At 43.9% G+C, this 22,738-nt stretch overlaps 1 protein-coding gene across 2 annotated transcripts in view; it reads left to right on the forward strand.

Annotated features, from left to right (window-relative positions):
- The window catches only part of cplane1 (ciliogenesis and planar polarity effector 1), a 311,037-nt gene that overhangs the window by 171,519 nt on the left and 116,780 nt on the right, over positions 1–22,738 (forward strand). For both annotated transcript variants that reach the window (XM_072257500.1, XM_072257501.1), the window contains exon 29: positions 8,848–8,978. In XM_072257500.1, coding sequence (XP_072113601.1) covers positions 8,848–8,978 — 131 coding nt within the window. The remainder of the gene's footprint in view (positions 1–8,847; positions 8,979–22,738) is intronic.

Genomic DNA, 22,738 nt, shown 5'->3' on the forward strand with positions numbered 1-22,738 from the left:
TCATTTCTAGATATGATGTTGAGGTTTGATAAGGCACTCGTGAGACCACACTAGGAGTATTGTGTGCAGTTTTGAGCTCCTTATTTTAGAAAGGATATACTGACATTGGAGAGGGTTCAGAGAAGATTCATAAGAATGATTCCAGGAATGAAAGGGTTACTGTAAGAGGAACATCTGGCAGCTCTTGGGCTGTATTCCCTGGAGTTCAGGAGAATGAGGGGGGATCTCATTGAAACATTCCAAATGTTAAAAGGCCTGAAAAATTAGATATAATAATGTTATTTCCCATGGTAAGGGAGTCTAGGACAAGAGGGCTTGACTTCAGGATTTAGAACAGAGATGTGGAAAAATTACTTTAGTCAGAGGGTGGTAAATCTGCGGAATTTGTTGCCACGAGCGGCTGTGGAGACCAAGTCATTGGATGCATTTAAGGCAGAGATAGATAGGTTCTTGATTAGCCAGGGCATCAAAGAGTATGGGGAGAAAGCAGGGGTGTGGGGATGACTGGAAGAATTGGATCAGCCCATGATTGAATGGCAGAGCAGACTCGATGGGCCGAATGGCCTACTTCTGCTCCTATATCTTATGGTCTCATGAGAGGCAGGAAGTGAATGGGCAAGTGAAGCATTACCATCACATGAAGGAATATGTGTGAGGAGGAAGATTAGTGAAGAACGAATGGTCAAGGGAATCACGGGGAAGCAATCCCCACGGAAAGTGGAGAGTGGGGAGAGGTAAAGAACTGTTTGGTGGTAGGGTCCTGTTGAAAGTGGTGGAAGTTGCAGAGAATAATGTGTTTGATGCGGAGGCTCATGACGTGGTAGGTAAGGACAAGAGGAGCTCTTTCCTTGTTAGGGCAGCAGGAAGATTGGATGAGCACAGATGTCTGAGAAATGGAGGAGATGCGGGTGAGAGCAGCATCAATGGTGGAGGAAGAGAAACCCCGTTCTTTGACGAAGGAGGACATATCTGATGTCCTGGAAAGGAAAGCCTCATCCTGGGAACAGATGTGATAGAGATGAAGGAACTGAGAAAAGGGAAAGGCATTTTTACTGACTACATAGTGGAAGGAGGTAAAGTCAAGTTAGCTGTGGGAATCGGTAGATTTATCAGTTGACAATTGTCTCCAGAGATGGAGACAGATTGAGAAAGGGGAGAGTTTTGTCAGAAATGGACGAAGTGAATTTCATAGCAGAGTGGAAGTTACAGCATGGAAACAGGCCCTTCAGTCCAACTAGTCAGTACTCAACCATTTAAACTGCCTACTGCCATCGACCTGCACTGGTACGATAGCCCTCCACACCCCTACCATCCATGTACCTATCCAAACTTGGCTTAAATATTGAAATCAAGTTCACATGTACCACTTGTGCTGACAGCTCATTCCACACTCTCACGGCCCCCGATTTCCCTCATGATCCCCTTAAACTTTTCACTATTCACCCTTGACCCATGGCCTCAAATTGTAGTCCCACTCAACTTCAGTGGAAAAAGACTGCTTGCATTTATCTAATCTATACTCCTCATAATTTTGTATACATCTATCAAATCTCCCCTCTGTCTTCTAAGTACAAGGAATAAAGTCCTAATCTATTCAATCTTTCCTTATCAGGTCCTCCAGTCCCGGCAATATCCTTGTAAATTTTCTCTGCACCCTTTCAACCTTATTTACTGTAGGTAGGTGATCTGTGGGTGCTGGGACCACTTCTTTTTATGCTGTACATCAATGATTTAGATGATGGAGTAGATGGCTTTGTTGCCAAGTTTGCAGATGATATGAAGATTGGTGGAGGGGCAGGTAGTGTTGAGGAAACAAAGGCTGCAGAAGGACTTAGACAGATTAGGAGAATGGGCAAGAGAGTGCCAAATGAAATACAATGCTGGAAAATGCATGGACATGCACTGTGGCAGTAGAAATAAATGTGCAGACTGTTTGCTAAACGGAGAGAAAATCCAAAACTCTGAGATGCAAAGGGACTTAGGAGTCCTTGTGCAGAACAACCTAAAGGTTAACTTGCAGGTAGAGTCAGAGGTGAGGAAGGCAAATGCAATGATAGCATTCATTTCAAAGGTCAAGAATATAAGAGCAGGGATATGATACTGAGGCTTTATAAGGCACTGGTAAGGCCTCACCTAGAGTATTATGAGCAATTTTGGGCTCTTTATCTAAGAAAAGATGTGTTGGCATTGGAGAGGGTTCAGAGGAGGTTCACAAAAATGATTCTGAGAATTAAAGGGTTATCATACGAGGAAAGTGTGACAGCTCTGCTCTGCACTCGCTGGATGTTGTGGGGGGGGGGAGCGGATCTCACTGAAACCTTCTAAATGTTGAAAGGCCTAGACAGAGTAGATGTGGAAAGGATGTTTCCCATGGTGGTGGGCCAAGGGGGCACGGCCTCAGGATAGATGGGCGACCTTTTAAGATAGAGCTGTGGAGAAATTTCTTTAGCCGGAGGGTGGGGAATTTGTGGAATTTGTTACCACAGGCAGCTGTGGAGGCCAGGTTGTTGGCTGTATTTAAGGCAGAGCTTGATAGGTTCTAGATTGGACATGGCATCAAAGGTTACAGGGAGAATGCTGGGGAGTGGAGCTGAGGAGGGAGAAACAACGATCAGCAATGATTTAATGGCACAGCAGACTCGATGGGCCAAATGGCCTAATTTTGCTCCTATGTCTTATGGTCTAAAACTGCACACAATGCTTCAAATTAGGCCTCACCGATGTCTTGTACATAACATCCCATCTCCTTACTCAATTTACGACCTCATCTTGGAAAGCCGAGCAACTGAACCTGCTTGACCAACCTCCCATATGGGACCTTGTCAAATACCTTGCTACAGTCCATGTAGACAACATCCACTGCCTTGCTTTCATCCACTTTCCTGGTATCTTCCTCGAAAAACTCTATAAGATTGGTTAAACATGACCCATGATGTATGAAACCATGCTGATTGCTCCTAATCAGTCTATGTCTATTCAAATACCGATATATCCAGTCCTTTAGAATACCTTCCAAGAACTTTCCCACTCCTGATGTCAGGCTTACTGGCCTATAATTTCCTGGTTTATTTTTAGAGACATTCTTAAACAGCAGAACAACATTAGCTATCATCCAATCCTCTGGTATCTCACCTTTCGCTAGGGGTGATTTAAATATCTCTGCTAGGGCCCCTGCAATTTCTGCACTTGCCTCCCATGGGGACTGAAGGACCACCTTGTCAGGCCCTGAGGATTTATCCATCCTGATTTGCTTACAACAGCAAACACCTCCTCTTGTAATCTTTATAGGGTCTATGAAATTGATTCTGCTTTGCCTTACATATAGACTCTGTGTCCATCTCTTGAGTAAATACAGGTGCAAAAGATTCATTTAAGATCTCCCTCATCTCTTTTGGCTCCACACATGGATTACCATTCTGATCTTCCCAAGGACCAATTTTGTCCTTCGCAATCCTTTCGCTCTTAACATATCTGTAGAATCTCTTGGGCTTCTTCTTCACCTTGTCTGCTTGGGAAAATTCGTGCCTTATTTTAGCCCACCTGATTTCTTTCTTAAGTGTTCTCTTGGATTTCTTCCTCATTTGTTCCTACCTGCCTATACCTACTATGCACCTCTTTTTTTTTTTTCTTAACCAGCACCTCGATATCTCTTGAAAACAAAGGCTCCCTAAACCTGTTGTTATCTTTACCTTTTATTCTGACAAGCACGTACAAGCTTTGTCCTCTCAAAATTTCACACTTGAAGGGCTCCCACTTACCAAGTACACCTGTACCAGAAAGCAGATGGACCAATCCATACTTGCCAGATTTTTACTGATACCGTCAAAATTGGTCTTTCTCCAGTTTAGAATTTCAACCCGTGGACCGGGTGTATCTTTTTGCATATTTACTTTGAAACTAATGGCATTATGATCACTAAATGTAAAGTTTCCCCTACGTAAACATCTGTCACATTCCCTAATAGCAGATCAAGTATCACGCACTCTGTCATTAGGACTTCAACATACTGATTAAGGAAACTTTCCTGAATATGTTTGACAAACTCTATCCCATGTAGTCCATTTACAGTATGGGATTCCCAGCCAATATACGGAAAGTGAAAGTCACCTACTTTAAAAACCTTATGTTGCTTGCAACAGTCTGCAATCTCTTGACACATTTGTTCCTCTAAATTCCTAGAACTGTTGGGTGGTTTGTAACAAAGCCCCATGAACATGGTCATACCTTTCTTATTTCTCACTAGTCGAGTTCTCTAGTCTGTCCTGACGGAACACTGCTGTAATATTTTCCCTGAATAGTAAAGCCACTGTACCTCCTTTAATCCCTTCCACTCTGCCACGTCTAAAATAATGAAACCCCGGAATATTGAGCTGCCTATCTTGCCCCCCTTGCAACCAAGTCTCACTGATGGCTACAACATCATAATTCCATGTGCAGATCCATGCCCTAAGCTCATTTGCCTTACTTACAATGCTTCTTGCATTGAAATATACACACTCAGGACATTAGTCACACCATGCTCAACCTTTTGATACCTGAATTTGTTTGAGGTTTTAACAACATCTGCCTCCACAACCTGTCCATTTTCTGTTCTGGCACTCTGGTTCCCACCCCACCCTGCACTTCAGATGCAAACTGTCTCTTCTGTATAGGTCCCACCTTCCTTGAAAGAGAGCCCAATGATCCAAAACTCTGATACCCTCACTCCTATACCAACTCCTCAGCCACGTGTTAAATTATATAATCTTCCTATTTCTGGCCTCACTAGCACGTGGCGTGGGCAGCAATCCCGAGATCATAACCCTGGTGGTCACATCACTCTTCATACCTATGTCATTGGTACCTGCATGGACTATGACCTCTGGCTGTTCGCCCTCCCACTTGAGCATACTGACTTGATTCAAGATGTCCCAAACCTAGGTATTGTATTGTACCATCCACAGAACCATAGAACCATAGAAACTACAGCACAGAAACAGGCCCTTTGGCCATTCTTGGCTCTGCCGAACCATTTTCTGCCTAGTCCCACTGACCTGCACACGGACCATATCCCTTCATACACCTCCCATCCATGTATCTGTCCAATTTATTCTTAAATGTTAAAAAAGAACCCACATTTACCACCTCATCTGGCAGCTCATTCCATACTCCCACCACTCTCTGTGTGAAGAAGTCCCCCCTAATGTTCCCTTTAAACTTTTCCCCCCTCACCCTTAACCCATGTCCTCTGGTTTTTTTCTCCCCTTGCCTCAGTGGAAAAAGCCTGCTTGCATTCACTCTATCTATACCCATCATAATTTTATATACCTCTATCAAATCTCCCCTCATTCTTCTACGCTCCAGGGAATAAAGTCCTAACCTATTCAACCTTTCTCTGTAACTGAGTTTCTCAAGTCCCGGCAACATCCTTGTAAACCTTCTCTGCACTCTTTCAAACTTATTTATATCCTCCCTGTAATTTGGTGACCAAAACTGAACACAATACTCCAGATTCGGCCTCACCTATACCTTATACAACCTCATCATAACATTCCAGCTCTTATACTCAATACTTTGATTAATAAAGGCCAATGTACCAAAAGCTCTCTTTACGACCCTATCTACCTGTGACGACACTTTTAGGGAATTTTGTGTCTGTATTTCCAGATCCCTCTGTTCCACTGCACTCCTCAGTGCCCTATCATTAACCCTGTATGTTCTACGTTAGTTTGTCCTTCCAACGTGCAATACCTCACACTTGTCAGTATTAAACTCCATCTGCCATCTTTCAGCCCATTTTTCCAGCTGGTCCAAGTCCCTCTGCAGGCTCTGAAAACCTTCCTCACTGTCTACTACACCTCCAATCTTTGTATCGTCAGCAAACTTGCTGATCCAATTTACCACATTATCATCCAGATCATTGATATAGATGACAAATAACAATGGACCCAGCACTGATCCCTGTGGCACACCACTAGTCACAGGCCTCCACTCAGGGAAGCAATTCTCTACCACCACTCTCTGGCTTCTTCCTTCGAGCCAATGTCTAATCCAAATTACCACCTCTCCATGTATACCTAGCGACTGAATTTTCCTAACTAACCTCCCATGCGGGACCTTGTCAAAGGCCTTACTGAAGTCCATGTAGACAATATCCACTGCCTTCCCTTCATCCACTTTCCTGGTAACCTCCTCGAAAAACTCCAACAGATTGGTCAAACATGACCTACCACACACAAAGCCATGTTGACTCTCCTTAATAAGCCCCTGTCTATCCAAATGCTTGTAGATTCTGTCTCTTAGTACTCCCTCCAATAACTTACCGACTACTGACGTTAAACTCACCGGCCTATAATTTCCCGGATTACTTTTCGATCCTTTTTTAAACAACGGAACAACATGAGCCACTCTCCAATCCTCCGGCACTTCACCCGTAGACAGCGGCATTTTAAATATTTCTGCCAGGGCCCCCGCAATTTCAACACTAGTCTCCTTCGAGGTCCGAGGGAACACTCTGTCAGGTCCCGGGGATTTATCCACTTTAATTGTCCTCAAGACAGCAAGCACCTCCTCCTTTTCAATCTGTACAGTTTCCATGGTCTCACTACTTGATTCCCTCAATTCCATAGATTTCATGCCAGCTTCCTTAGTAAATACAGACACAAAAAACCTATTTAAGGTCCCCACCATTTCCTTTGGTTCCGCACAAAGCCAACCACTCTGATCTTCAAGAGGACCAATTTTATCCCTTACAATCCTTTTGCTCTTAATATACTTGTAAAAGCTCTTTGGATTATCCTTCACTTTGACTGCCAAGGCAACCTCATGTCTTCTTTTAGCCCTCCTGATTTCTTTCTTAAGTATTTTCTCGCACTTCTTATACTCCTCAAGCACCTGATTTACCCCCTGTTTCCTATACATTTCATACAACTCCCTCTTCTTCTTTATCAGAGTTGCAATATCCCTTGAGAACCAAGGTTCCTTATTCTTATTCAATTTGCCTTTAATCCTGACAGGAACATACAAACTCTGCCCTCTCAAAATTTCCCCTTTGAAGGCTTCCCACCTACCAATCACATCTTTGCCAGAGAACAACCTGTCCCAATCCACGCTTTTTAGATCCTTTCTCATTTCTTCAAATTTGGCCGCCTTCCAGTTCAGAACCTCAACCCTAGGACCAGATCTATCCTTGTCCATGATCAAATTGAAACTAATGGTATTATGATCACCGGAACCAAAGTGCTCCCCTACGCAGACTTCTGTCACTTGCCCTAATTTGTTTCCTAACAGGAGATCCAATATTGCATCCCCTCTAGTTGGTCCCTCTATATATTGATTTAGAAAACTTTCCTGAACACATTTTACAAACTCTAAACCATCTAGACCCCTAACAGTATGGGAGTCCCAATCAATGTATGGAAAATTAAAATCCCCTACCACCACAACTTTATGTTTCCTGCAGATGCCTGCTATCTCTCTGCAGATTTGCTCTTCCAAGTCTCATTGACTATTGGGTGGTCTGTAATACAATCCCACTAATGTGGCCATACCTTTCCTGTTTCTCAGCTCCACCCACAAGGACTCAGTAGACAAGCCCTCTAATCTGTCCTGCCTGAGCACTGCTGTAATATTTTCCCTAACAAGCAATGCTACTCCCCCACCTTTCATTCCTCTGCCTCGATCACACCTGAAACATCGGAACCCTGGAATATTAAGCTGCCAGTCCTGCCCCTCCTGTAGCCAAGTTTCACTAATTGCTACAACATCATAATTCCACGTGTCAATCCACGCCCTCAACTCATCCGCCTTCCCCGCAATACTCCTAGCATTGAAATATATACACCTCAGAAGATTTTTACCACCACTCACAACCTTTCTATCAGCGGATTTGCTTAAACTTTCAACATCATTTATTTTCGCCCCAGCCACACTGTCAGCTCTGGCACTCTGGTTCCCATCCCCCTGCAAATCTAGTTTAAAGCCTCCCCAATAGCACTAACAAACCTGCCTGAAAGGCTATTGGTCCCCCTGTGGTTCAAGTGTAACCCATCTCTCTTGTACAGGTCCTACCTGCCCCAGAAGAGGTCCCAATGATCCTGAAATCTGAAACCCTGCCCCCTACACCAGTTCCTCAGCCACTTGTTCCTCCTCCAGAGCATCCGGGAATGTTGTTCTCGTCCACAGAACCTCCTTTCTGTTCCCCTAATTAGCAAATCACCTCTTCTTTCCCCTTTCCCTTCTGAGTCACAGAGCCAGACTCAGTGTTAGACCTGACCACTGTGAGCTTTCCTCACACTCACTCTGTGACCCTGACAGTCATGGTGGCCCTGTACTGCTCAGTTCCATTGATGGTGGCTGGTCCTAAGTCACACTCTGTGACCCTAACAGTGGCACTGGTGAACTGAGTCCAGGGGTTGGGACTCAAAAGTCAAAGCCCCTGGCTCAGCTTGTCTGGAGATCAGAGGCCCGGTGTCTGTGAGTCCAGACGAGAGGTTGGAGATTGGAAGCCTGTTAGCCTGAGAGTTCCACGCTGAGAACTGGAGGTGTGGAGCTGAGAGAGCCAATGCTGTGGTTGGTGGGCCTGTGTGTGAGTGAGTGGGTGTGTGGCAAAGAGACTTGTTTTGCTAATGTTTTATGTTGTTATTGTTCTTGCTGCTTGTGTTGTTCTGCTGAAGATTGTGGCATATTCTCAGCGCATCCTCTGGCTGGTTGTTAATTCAAATGATGCATTTCACTTTATGTTTTGATGTGCGTGCGATAAATAAATGAACCAGAATCTGATCTGAAAATCTGAATGTCAGCAGTGTGCATACGGACCTTGCTATCACAGAGTGGTTGTCCTGACTCTGGATCTTTATGCACATGCAGGTGCCAAGCTCACTGTAGCCAGAGTGGTTGCGGAGGATGAGGGGGAGCCAGGACTATGCACTTCCTTCAGCCCCTGTATGTCCATCAGCATCACACCCAAGCCCAGGGCAAGTCTCAGAGACAGGGTCATGGTGAGTGTAATGATACATGGGCAAAAGGGGAAGTTTGCAAATAGGAAGCTGAGGGGAGCAGGAACTTTACATTGGATCCACCTCATCACCCCCATTCTCAGCGACTCAGCCCACTAATCCAAGTGCTGTGTCCCTCAGCTCACTGACCTATAAGACATAGGAGCAGTATTAGGACAATCAGACGATTGAGTCTGTTTCATCATTCCATTATGGCTGGTTTATTATCCCTCTCAATCTTATCCACAAACCTACTCTCACAACACGCTGGAGGAACTCAGCAGGTCGGGCAGCATCCGTGGAAAAGGTCAGTCAACGTTTCGGGCCAGAACCCTTCGTCAGGACTGTAGGGGGAAGGGGCAGGGGCCCTATAAAGAAGGTGGGGGGAGGATGGGAAGGAGAGGGCTGGGAGGTTCCAGGTGAAAAGCCAGTAAGGGGAAAGATGTGCTTGGTAGTGGGATCCCGTTGGAGGTGGCAGAAGTTATGGGGAATTATATGTTGGACCCAGAGGCTGGTGGGGTGGTAGGTGAGGACAAGGGGAACCCTATCCTTGGTGGAGTGCGGGAGGATGGGGTGAGAGCAGATGTGTGTGAAATGGGAGAGATGCGTTTGAGACTAGAGTGCCACCTTTCCTGCCTGTCACCTCCCTGCCTCCCCTCTCCCACCCCTTTATCTTTCCCCTTACTGGTTTTTCACCTGGAACCTACCAGCCTTCTCCTTCCCACCCTCCCCCCACCTTCTTTATAGGGCCTCTGCCCCCTCCCTCTTCAGTCCTGACGAAGGGTTCCGGCCCGAAACATCGACCGATCTTTTCCACGGATGCTGCCCGACCTGCTGAGTTCCTCCAGCGTGTTGTGAGTGTTGCTTTGACCGCAGCATCTGCAGATTATTTTGTGTTATCCACAAACCTGCCGGTCCAGGTAGACACATTGTCTCAGTTTGCTCCTGCCACACCGAACTCATTTCTGCATACCTCGACTGTGTTTTATCCCCCCTTGTTCAATCCCTTCACACCTATGTTCATGACACTTCTCACACTCTGAATTTTTTCAATGATTTTAAGTTCCCTGGCCCCCACCGCTTCATTTTCACCATGGATGTCCAGTCCATCCCCCACCTGGAAGGTCTCAAAGCTCTCCGCTTCTTTTTGGATTCCAGACCTTTCTCCCTTACCACCATTCAGGGCCCCAGACAGTCCTTCCAGGTGAGGCGACACTTCACCTGTGAGTCGGCTGGGGTGATATACTGCGTCCGGTGCTCCCGGTGCGGCCTCCTATATATTGGCGAGACCCGATGCAGACTGGGAGATCGCTTCGCTGAACACCTACACTCTGTCCGCCAGAGAAAGCAGGATCTCCCAGTGGCCACACATTTTAATTCCACGTCCCATTCCCATTCTGATATATCTATCCACGGCCTCCTCTACTGTTAAGATGAAGCCACACTCAGGTTGGAGGAACAACACCTTATATTCTGTCTGGGTAGCCTCCAACCTGATGGCATGAACATTGACTTCTCTAACTTCCGTTAATGCCCCTCTTCCCCTTCTTACCCCATCCCTGATTGATTGATTGATTTATTTATTCCCTTTTTGTTTTCTCCCTCTCTCTCTTTTTTTGTCTCTCTGTCCATCACTACTAACTCCTTGCCTGCTCTCCATCTTCCTTTGATGCTCCCCTCCCCCTTTCTTTCTCCCTAGGCCTCCCGTCCCATGATCCTCTCCCTTCTCCAGCCTTGTATCCCTTTTGCCGATCACCTGTCCAGCTCTTGGCTCCATCTCTTCCCCTCCTGTCTTCTCCTATCATTTCGGATCTCCCCCTCCCCCTCCCACTTTCAAATCTCTTACTATCTCTTCTTTCATTTAGTCCTGACGAAGGGTCTCGGCCCAAAACGTCGACTGTACCTCTTCCTAGAGATGCTGCCTGGCCTGCTGCGTTCACCAGCATTTTGTGTGTGTTGCTTATTTTTGTACCTCCTTCCCGTAACCTTTGATGCCCTGACTAATCAAGAGCCTATCAACCTCTGCTTTATATATACTCATTGACATGGCCTCTACATGCGCTTGTGGCAATGAATTCCACAGATTCATAGAACATAGAAGAGTACAGCACATTGCAGGCTCTTCGGCCCACAATGTTATACTGACCCTCAAACCCTGCCTCCCATATAACCCCCCCCACCTTAAATTCCTCCATATACCTGTCTAGTAGTCTCTTAAACTTCACTAGTGTATCTGCCTCCACCACTGACTCAGGCAGTGCATTCCACGCACCAACCACTCTCTGAGTGAAAAACCTTCCTCTAATATCCTCTGTCTAAAGTAATTCCCCCTCATCTCTGTTGTAAATGGAAGTCCCTCTGGTCTGAGGCTGTGCCGTCTGGTCCTAGACTCACACACTATAGGAAACATTCTCCCTACATTCTCTCTATGCAGACCTTTCAATATTTCATATGTTTCAATGAGATTCCCTCTCATTCTTCTAAACTCCAGTGAGTAAGGGCGCAGAGTCATATGTTAACTCTTTAATTCCAGGAGTCATTCTTGTGAACCCCCTCTGACCCTTTCTAACCCCAGGACATCCTTTCTTAGTTAAGGGGCTCAAAAGTGCTCACAATGCTACGAATGCAGTCTGACCAATGTCTTATAAAGTTTCAGCATTACATCATAGCTTTTATATCCTAGTCCTCTTGAAATGAATTATAACATTGCATTTGCTTTTCCTACCACTGACTCAACCTGAAAGTTAACCTTTACGGACTCCTGCTCAGGACTTCCAAGACCCTTTGCTCCTTTGATTTTAAATGTTTTCTCCATTTAGAAAATAATCTATGGCTTTATTTCTTCTACCAAAGTACATGACTATACACTTCCCAACACTTTATTCCATCTATTACTTCTTTGCCCATTCTCTGAATTTGTTAAAGTCCTTCTGCAGAATCCCTGCTTCCTCAACACTACTTGTCCCTCCACCTATCTTCATATTGTCCGCAAACTTGTCCACAAAGCTATCAATTCCGTCATCCAAATCATTCACATATAACGTGAAAGAAGCGCTCCCAACACTGATCCTTGTGAAACACCACTGCTCAATGGCAGCCAACTAAAAAATGCCCCTTTTATTTCACTCTTTGTTTCCTGCCAATCTTCTAACCATATTAGTATCTTTCCAGTAATACCATAAGCATCCTCGTGTGCGGCCTTGTCAAAGGTCTTCTGAAGATCCAAGTACCCAGCATCCACTGACTTCCTTTGTTTGTCCTGCTCGTTATTTCTTCAAAGTATTCCAACAGATCTGTCAGGCAAGATTTCCCTTTAGGATAGCTTATCTTATCGTGTACCTGCAAGTACCCCAAAACCTCAACCTCAGTAATGGACTCCAGTATCTTCCCAACCACTGAAGTCAGGCTAAGTGGCCTATAATTTCCTTTCTTCTGCCTCCTTCCCTTCTTAAAAAGTAGAGTGATATTTGCAATTTTCCAGTCCTCCAGAACTATTCCAGGATCTATTGATTCTTGAAAGATCGTTACTCATGCCTCCATATTCTCTTTAGCCACCTCTTTCACAACCCTGGGGTGTAGTCTATCCGGTCCAGGTGATTTATCTACCTTCAGACTTGTCAGCTTCCCAAGCACCTTCTTCTTAGTAATAGCAACAGCATACACTTTTGCCCCCTGACACTCTCGAATTTCTGGTATATGGCTAATGTCTTCCACAGTGAAGACTGACACAAAATACTTATTACAATCTTCTGCCATTTCTTTGTCCTCCACAACTACTTTTCTAGCTTCATTTTCCAGCATTCTGATATAGACTCTCGCCTCTCTTTTATATTTGAAAATACTTTTGGTATCTTCTTTTATATTATTAGCTAGTTTCCCTTAATATTATATCTTTTCTCTCCTTCTGGCAATTTTAGTTGCCTTCTGTTGGTTTTAAAGGCTTCCCAGTCCTCTAACTTCCTACTAATTTCTGTTTTATTATATCTTTTGCTTTAATGCTGTCTTTGACTTTCCTTGTCAGTCACGGTTGCATCATTCTTCCTTTAGTATACTTCTTCATCTTTGGGATGTATCTATATTGTCCCTTCCGAATTGCCCCCAGAAACTCCAGCCATTGTTGTTCTGCCACCGATCCTGCTCGAGCTCCTTTCCAATCAACTTTGGCCAGCTCTTCTCTCATGCTTCTGTAATTCCTTGTACTCCACTGTAATACTGATATATCTGACTTTATTTTCTCCCTCTCAAACTGCAGGGAGAATTCTATCATATCGTGATCAATGCTTCCTATGGATTCCTTTACCTTAAGCTCCCTAAACAAAATTGGTTCATTACACAGCACCCAATCCAGAAGTGCCTTTCCCCTAGTGGGCTCAACCACAAACTACTCTAAAAAGCCATCTCATAGGCATTTTACAAATTATCTCTCTTGGGATCCAGCACTAACCTGATTTTCCCAATCTACCTGCATATTGAAATCCCCATGACTATTGGAACATTGCCTTTTTGACATGCCTTTCTATCGCCCATTGTAATTTGTAGCCCACATCTTAGCTACTGTTTGGTAGCTTGTATTTCAAGTTCAAGTTAAACTTAATTATCATTTAACAGGTTTATTAGACAATATTTTCCCTTAAAACCGTGCTGACTTTGTCCTATCCTGTCCTGTGTCACCAAGTACTCCATAACTTCATCCTTAACAATTGACTCCAACATCTTCTCAACCACAGAGGCTGGGCTAACTGGTCTATAATTTTCTTTCTGCTCCTTTCCTCCTTTCTTAAAGAGTGGAGTAATTCTTGCAATTTTCCAGTTCTCTGGCACCATGCTAGAGTCCAATGATTTTAGAAAGGTCATTGCTAATGCCACCACAATCTCTAATGCTACCTCTTTCAGAACCCTTTCAGCTATTTGAGCGCCTTCTCCCTTGTAATAGTAACTGAACTCACTTCTCTTCCTTCACACACTACAACATCTGGCACACTGCTAGTGTCTTCCACAGTGAAGACTAATGCAAAATACTCATTTGGTTCATCTGCCATCTCCTTGTCCCCTGTTATTATCTCTTCAGCCTCATTTTCTAGCGGTCTTATATCCACTCTCACCTCTCTTTTATTTTTGACATACTTGAAAAGCTTTTGCTATCCACTTTGATATTGTTTGCCATCTTGCTTTCATATTCCATCTTTTCCCTCCTAATGATTCCTTTAGTTGCTCTCTGTAGGTTTTTAAAATTTTCCCAATCCTCTGTCTTCCCGCTAATTTTTGCTTTGTTTTATGCCCTTTCTTTTGTTGTTACATTAACTTTGACTTCCCTTGTCAGCCATGGTTGTCCTATTCTACCATTTGAGTATTTCTTCATTCTTGGAATACACATGTCCTGCACCTTCTTCATTTTTCCCAGAAACTCAAGCCATTGCTGCCCTGCTGACATCCCTTCCAGCATCTCTTTCCAATTTACTTCGGCCGACTCCTCTCTTACCACTGTAATTTCACTTACTCCACTGAAATACTGCTATGTCAGACTTTGCATTCTCCCTATCAACTTTCAAGTTGAACTCAATCATATTGAGATCACTGCCTCCACAGGGTTCTTTTACCTTAAGCTTCCTAATTACCTCCAGTTCATTACGTAACATCCAATCCAGTTTAGCTGAACCTGTAGTAGGCTCAACAACAAATTGCTCAAAAAGCCATCTCGTAGGCATTCAACAAGCTCACTCTCTTGAGATTCATTTCCAACCTGATTTTCCCAATCAACCTGCATGTTGAAATTTCCCGTGACAATCATAACATTGCCCTTTTGACTTGCCTTTTCTATTTCCTGTCGTAAATTGTGGTCCACATCCCAGCTACTGTTGGGAGACCTGTATATAACTGCCATCAGAGTCCTTTTACCCTTGCAATTTCTTAACTCAAACCACAAGGATTCAACATCTTCCGATCCTATCACATCTTTCTAATGATTTGGTGCCATTCTTTACCAGTAGAGCCACACCACCCCCTCTGCCTACATTCCTATCCCTCCAATATAACGTGTAACCTTGGACATTCAGCTCCCAACTACAACCATCCTGCAGCCACAACTCAGTGATGGCTACAACATCATACCTGGCAATCTCTAATATTGCAACAAGGTCATCTACCTTATTTCTTATACTCTATGCATTGAGATATAACACTTTGAGTACAGTATTTTCTACCCTTTTTGATTTTGCATTCCTAATGCACTGATATTCACCTTGCTGGCTACAATTACGTCCTATCATCTGCCCGCCCTTTCACACAGTCTGACTGCGCACTATCCTTGCCTTTTTACCATCCATCCTATCCTGAGTGCCTTCATTCGGCTTCCCACCTCGCTGCCAAATTAGTTTAAACCCTTCCCAACGGCTCTAACAAACTTTCCCAGCAGAATATTGGTCCCCCTTGGGTTCATGTGCAACCTGTCACTTTTGAACAGGTCATACCTACCCCAGAAGAGATCCCAATGATCGAAGAATCTGAAGCCGTGCGCCCTGCACCAGCTTCTCAACCACACATTTATCTACCAAATCGTCTTATTCTTACCCTCACTGGCGCATGGCAGAGCTAGCAATCCACAGTTTACTGCCCTAAAAGTCCTGTTTTTCAGCTTACTACCTCGTTCCCTATATTCTTTCTTCAAGATCTCCTCCCATTTCCTACCTATGTCACTGGTACCAATATGTTCACTACTTCTGGCTGCTCACAAAGGAACATTTTATGCAGCAGCTTTTGAACAGCCAATGCACTTCATTGTGATGAAGCTAGCATCCAAACCCTTCATCATTATCTTGGCATAACTGGTGAAATATTCTGCTGTTTAATAGATGAGCTTTAATTTTGTTGATAGCAGATATTACAAGAGTCATGCCTGAAAAAAGTCACTGGCTGAGGTTTTTGGCTGCGAGATGTTGATGATGAATTACACAATGGATTAAAAACAGACCTGAAATTTCTTTTCTCATAAATGCCACTAAACCAGTATGGTCGCCGATTGTATATGGTGCTCCATCCGTTGCACAAGAAATCGTGTTCCTAATTGGATTAATTTCCTCCTAAATATACATTTTGAATTTGTCGTAGATTGATTCTCTGTTGCTAATTTTTCACTTTTTACAAAAGAGAATCTCTTCATAAACTTCCATTTTTGATAAGCCATGGATATGTCTTGTTGTCTCACACAGTGACTCATCCAGTTGTATCCCAAATTCTGTTTTTTGTAGATCTGTGCATAGTTGATAGTCAATGTCTTCCCTCGTTTTGTCAATACGATGAGCTTCAGAGATATTACTCAGAGGAATTGATTTTAAAATACTGGTATCCATTTTGGAAATAGTGGTGAACACTTCTGATACAGCAGGCATTATTAATCTCTCACCAATTGTATGAGATTTTCCCCACTTTGCTGTCATTTTGGAAATGTTATAAGAAACAATGAGACCACTATCAAGTTCATTTTTAGCTTCTTGGTTAATGACTCGAGTGTACAATGCTTTCAAATGCTTCTTTCATCTTCTGGAACTGAGTAATACCATAAGTAGCCTTTTCAGGGTGTCTTTTACAGAAATGTTCCGGCAATTTTGCTGGTTTAATGGTTTCATTAGACAGTACGGTATTACAAATAACACACATGGGGTATTGCTCATCTGATGGGAACGGAATAAAACCATACGCCTGGTAGGTAACATTGTATTGACGCACTTTCTGTAGTTAATGTTTCTGAGCAGAATTAGAATTCAAGGCTTCACTGCCTTCAGACTCATAGAGATCGTGCCGTACGCATTCATCATTAATTGGGCTAAGATGGAATTAATAATTAACACAAGCTGGGAATGCCAAATGGATATTGATGACAGCAGTGAGTTGACATGGATAGGATGATGGTAGCGAATGCAAAGGAGCGGCAAGGTGAAGATGAAGATGATTACAACAGCGAAAATGACATTGACAAAGATTCAGACTGGAATCTGAATGCTGGTGGGTATAGAGCTGGTGTTTGGCAAGCTACCTTTATTCCAGTTGACCAATCACGGAAGATCTGATAATCCCCAAAGGTGATACTTGACCGCACATATGAAGCCAAGGTTGCTTTCAACACCTCAAGAGGAATACTTGGGATCAGCAGGTTCACTGATTGGCTCTGTTTCACCACTTGGTTCTGGCCAGCGCTGTATTATTGCGCAACCTGTTTTCTGTAGATCTGTCGAAAAAGTTGAGAGGTGTACTTAGCAACTGTTAAATTGTATTGACTCGTTCAGTGCCGTGAGTCAAGGGGAACTGTTGGGCACCGTGGTTGCTAATTTATGCATCCCTAATAATTTCTGTTGGTTGGTACGGTCAGACGAGATTGCTGAGTTTCAGATGTGTGGTGACAATGAGTGCTCACCGCCTGCAGATCTATAGTGATTCCTGTGTTCCAGTGTTTTATCTTTTTTTGTACTAACGATTGGTCAGGTCTTGTGCCTCAAGTTTGGGTGCAGCCTCCCCCCTCCCGCCAAGAATCTTGAGCGTCCCCCAACTACTTCTGTTTCCGCTAACCTCCCCTTAGGACACATAGCTGCCCCCATTGGGAATCACTGTTTTATATTCCAGTCCTCTTGAAATGAATGCAAACATCAAATTTGCCTTCCTGACACAGACTGAATCTGCAAATTAACTTTTAGAGAATCCTGCACAAGGACTCCCAAGTACCTTTGCGCCTCAGGTTTTTTGCATTTTCTCACCATTTAGAAAAAGCCAACCCTTTCATTTCTTCTACCAAAGTGCATGACCATACACTCCCCAACACTGTATTCCATCTGCCATTTCTTTGCCCATTTTCCTAATCTGTCTAAGTCACTCTGTAGTCTCTATGCTTCCTGAAAACTATCTGCCCCTCCACCTATCTTCATATCGTCTGCAAACTTTGCAAAAAAGCCATCAATTTCATTATCCAAATCATTGACGTATAATGCAAAAAGAATCAGTCCCAACACAGACACCAGTAGTCACTGGCAGCCTATCAGAAATGGCTCCCTTTATTCCTAAGCTTTTCCTCCTGCCAATCAGCCAGTCCTTTATCCATGCTAGAATCTTTCCTGTAATACTATGGGCTCATAGCTTTTTAAGCAGCCTCATGTGTTGCACCATGTCAAAGGCCTTCTGAAAACCCAAGTACTTAACATCAACCGATTCTCCTTTGTCTATGTCTTCAAAGAATTCCAACACATTTGTCAGGCAAGATTTTCTCTTGAGGAAAACATGCTAACTATGGCCTCTTTTATCATGTTCCACCAAGTACCTTGAAACCTCATCCTTAATAATCGACTCCAACATCTCCCAACCACTGAGGTCAGACTAACCGGCTTATAGTTTCCTTTCTTCTGCCTCTCTCCTTTCTTGAAGGGTGGAGTGACATTCTCAATTTTCCAGTCTTCCAGAACCATTCCAGAATCCAGTGATTTCTTGAAAGTTCATTACTAATGCCTCTACAATCACTTCAGCCACCTCTTTCAGAACCCTGGGGTGTACACCATCTGGTCCAGGTGACTCATCTACCTTCAGACCTTTCAGTTTCCCAAGAACCTTCTCTCTAGTCATGGCAACTTCACACACTTCGCCATACTGCTAGCGTCTTCCACAATGAAGACTGATGCAAAATATTTATTCAGCTCGTCCTCCATTTTGTTGTCCCCCATTACTACCTCTCCAGCATTGTTTTCCAGTGGTCCAATGTTACTCTCACTTCTCTTTTACTCTTCATGTATCTGAAGAAACTTTTGTTATCCTTTCCTATTCCATCTTTACCTTCTTAATAACTTTTTAGTTGTCTTTTGTTGATTTTTTGAAAGCTTCCCAATCCTCTAACTTCCCAATAATTTTTCGTCTATTACTGTATATGCCTTCTCTTTAATTTTTATGTTGGCTTTAACTTCTGTTGTTAGCTACGGTTATGTCATCTTACCTTTAGAATACTTTTTGCTCTTTGGGCTGAAGATATATATATCCTATGCCTTCCTAATTGCTTCCAGAAATTCCAGCCATTTCTGCTCTAGTATCATCCCTGCCAGTGTTCTTTTCCAAATAATTCTGTCCAGCTCCTCTCTCATGCCACTGTAATTCCCTTTACTCCATTGTAATACTGATACATCTGACTTTAGCTTCTCCTTCTCAAATTTCAGGGTGAATTTGATCATATTATGATCACTTTCCCCAAGGGTTCCTTTATCTTAAGCTCTCTAATCCATTCTGGTTCATTGCATTACACACAATCCAGAATAGTTCATTCTCTCGTGGGTTCAAGCACAAGCTTCTCTAAAAAGCCATCTTGTAGGCACTCTAAAAATTCCTCCTCCTAGAATCATAGAACTTAGAATAATACAGCACATTACAGGCCCTTCGGCCCACAATGTTGTGCCGACCCTCAAACCCTGCCTCCCATATAACCCCCCACCTTAAATTCCTCCATATACCTGTCTAGTAGTCTCTTAAACTTCACTAGTGTATCTGCCTCCACCACTGACTCAGGCAGTGCATTCCACGCACCAACCACTCTCTGAGTAAAAAACCTTCCTCTAATATCCCCCTTGAACTTCCCACCCCTTACCTTAAAGCCATGTCCTCTTGTATTGAGCAGTGGTGCCCTGGGGAAGAGGCGCTGGCTATCCACTCTATCTATTCCTCTTATTATCTTGTACACCTCTATCATGTCTCCTCTCATCCTCCTTCTCTCCAAAGAGTAAAGCCCTTAATCTCTGATCATAATGCATACTGTCTAAACCAGGCAGCATCCTGGTAAATCTCCTCTGTACCCTTTCCAATGCTTCCACATCCTTCCTCTAGTGAGGCGACCAGAACTGGACACAGTAATCCAAGTGTGGCCTAACCAGAGTTTTATAGAGCTGCATCATTACATCGCGACTCTTAAACTCTATCCCTCGACTTGTGAAAGCCAACACCCCATAAGCTTTCTTAACTACCCTATCTACCTGTGAGGCAACTTTCAGGGATCTGTGGACATGTACCCCGAGATCCCTCTGCTCCTCCACACTGCCAAGTATCCTGCCATTTACTTTGTACTCTGCCTTGGAGTTTGTCCTTCCAAAGTGCACCACCTCACACTTCTCCGGGTTGAACTCCATCCGCTACTTCTCAGCCCACTTCTGCATCCTATCAATGTCTCTCTGCAATCTTCGACAATCCTCTACACTATCCACAACACCACCAACCTTTGTGTCGTCTGCAAACTTGCCAACCCACCCTTCTACACCCACATCCAGGTCGTTAATAAAAATCACGAAAAGTAGAGGTCCCAGAACAGATCCTTGTGGGACACCACTAGTCACAACCCTCCAATCTGAATGTACTCCCTCCACCATGACCCTCTGCCTTCTGCAGGCAAGCCAATTCTGAATCCACCTGGCCAAACTTCCCTGGATCCCATGCCTTCTAACTTTCTGAATAAGCCTACCATGTGGAACCTTGTCAAATGCCTTACTAAAATCCATATAGATCACATCCACTGCACTACCCTCATCTATATGCCTGGTCACCTCCTCAAAGATCTCTATCAGGCTTGTTAGACACGATCTGCCCTTCACAAAACCATGCTGACTGTCCCTGATCAGACCATGATTCTCTAAATGCCCATAGATCCTATCTTTTCCAACAACTTTCCCACCACAGACGTAAGGCTCACTGGTCTATAATTACCTGGACTATCCCTACTACCTTTTTTGAACAAGAGGACAACATTCGCCTCCCTCCAATCCTCCAGTACCATTCCCGTGGACAACAAGGACAATAAGATCCTAGCCAGAGGCTCAGCAATCTCTTCCCTCACCTCGTGGAGCAGCCTGAGGAATATTCCATCAGGCCCCGGGAACTTAACCGTCCGAATGTATTTTAACAACTCCAACACCTCCTCTCCCTTAATATCAACATGCGCCAGAACATCAACCTCACTCATATTGTCCTCACCATCATCAAGTTCCCTCTCATTGGTGAATACCGAAGAGAAGTATTCATTGAGGACCTCACTCACTTCCACAGCCTCCAGGCACATTTTCCCACCTTTATCTCTAATTGGTCCTACCTTCACTCCTGTCATCCTTTTTTTTTTCACATAAGTGAAGAATGCCTTGGGGTTTTCCTTTACCCTACTCACCAAGGCCTTCTCATGCCCCCTTCTTGCTCTTCTCAGCCCCTTCTTAAGCTCGTTTCTTGCTTCCCTATATTCCTCAATAGACCTATCTGATCCTTGCTTCCTGAACCTCATGTATGCTGCCTTCTTCCACCTGACTAGATTTTCCACCTCACTTGTCACCCATGGTTCCTTCACCCTACCATTCTTTATCTATCTCACCAGGACAAATTTATCCCTTACATCCCGCAAGAGATCTCTCAACATCGACCACATGTCCATAGTACATTTCCCTGCAAAAACATCATCCCAATTCACACCCCCGGGATCAGATGAAGTATTTTCAACTTGAAATTTGAATCTGATTTCTCTGTTTGGTGGACATTGACTGATTTACTGAGTATTTCCAGCACTTTCAGATGCATAAACTGCAATTAAATTCCAGTTTCCAGGCATGTGTATTTGTAAATAACAGATACTTTGCAGGAAGTTGCAGGAATCCCATCAATGGGGTTCAGGTATAGGCATGAGCTGGGTGATTGTGTACAGGGCAAGGGCACCTTCAAAAGGCCACGCCTCAACACGGTGCCATCCATCATTAAGGACCCTTATCACTTAAACATTTTCTCTCCTCATTGCTGCCATCAAGGAGGAGGTACAGGAGGCTGAAGGCACAAACTAAACATTTTGGGAACAGCTTCTTCCCATTCACCATCAGATTTCTGGATGGGCAATGAACCCATTTATATCATGTCACTATATTTTTTTCTTGCTCTCATTTTGCACAAGTTATTTAATTAGATTAGATTAGATTATGAGGGCTGTCAGTCCTCATTTATTGTCATTTAGAAATGCATGCATTAAAAAATGATACAATGTTCCTCCAGAATGATATCACAAAAAAAAACAGGACAAACCAAGACTAAAACTGACAAAACCACATACGTATAGTTACAACAGTGCAAAGCAATACCATAATTTGATAAAGAGCAGACCATGGGCACGGTAAAAAAAAAGTCTCAAAGTCCCGATCAACTCATCATCTAACGCAGGCGGCAGAAGGGAGAAACTCTCCCTGCCATGAACCTCCAAGCGCCGACAACTTGCCGACGCATTGGAAGCACCCGACCGCAGCCGACTCTGAGTCCATCCGAAAACTTCGAGCCTCTGACCAGCCCCTCCGGCACAGCCTCTCCGAGCACCATCCTCTGCCGAGTGCTTCAACACCGCGCCGGCTGCCAAACAACAAGCAAAGCCGAGTTCTCGGGGCCTTCTCCTCCGGAGATTCTGGATCACACAGTAGCAACAGCAGCAAAGCAGGCATTTCAGAAATTTCTCCAGATGTTCCTCCGTGCTCTCATGTCCGTCTCCATCAAATTAGGATTGTGCGCGGCACCCTACTTGACAAATAACGAACATCACCACCGGAGTGGCCGCTGTGAGCTGCGTCGTGTCGCCATCTTCTCCTCCCACAATTATAGATATTATTGTAATTTGGTGTTTTAAAATTATTTATTGCAATGTACTGCAACATATTTCACGATATATGCCAGTGATATTAAAGCTGCTTTTGATTGAAGTTAACTGTGGTTACCAGATCTCACTCTTCTGGAAGTACTGA

The sequence above is a fragment of the Mobula birostris genome, chromosome 5 (assembly GCF_030028105.1).
Source record: "Mobula birostris isolate sMobBir1 chromosome 5, sMobBir1.hap1, whole genome shotgun sequence".
Classification (NCBI taxonomy): Eukaryota; Metazoa; Chordata; class Chondrichthyes; order Myliobatiformes; family Myliobatidae; genus Mobula; species Mobula birostris.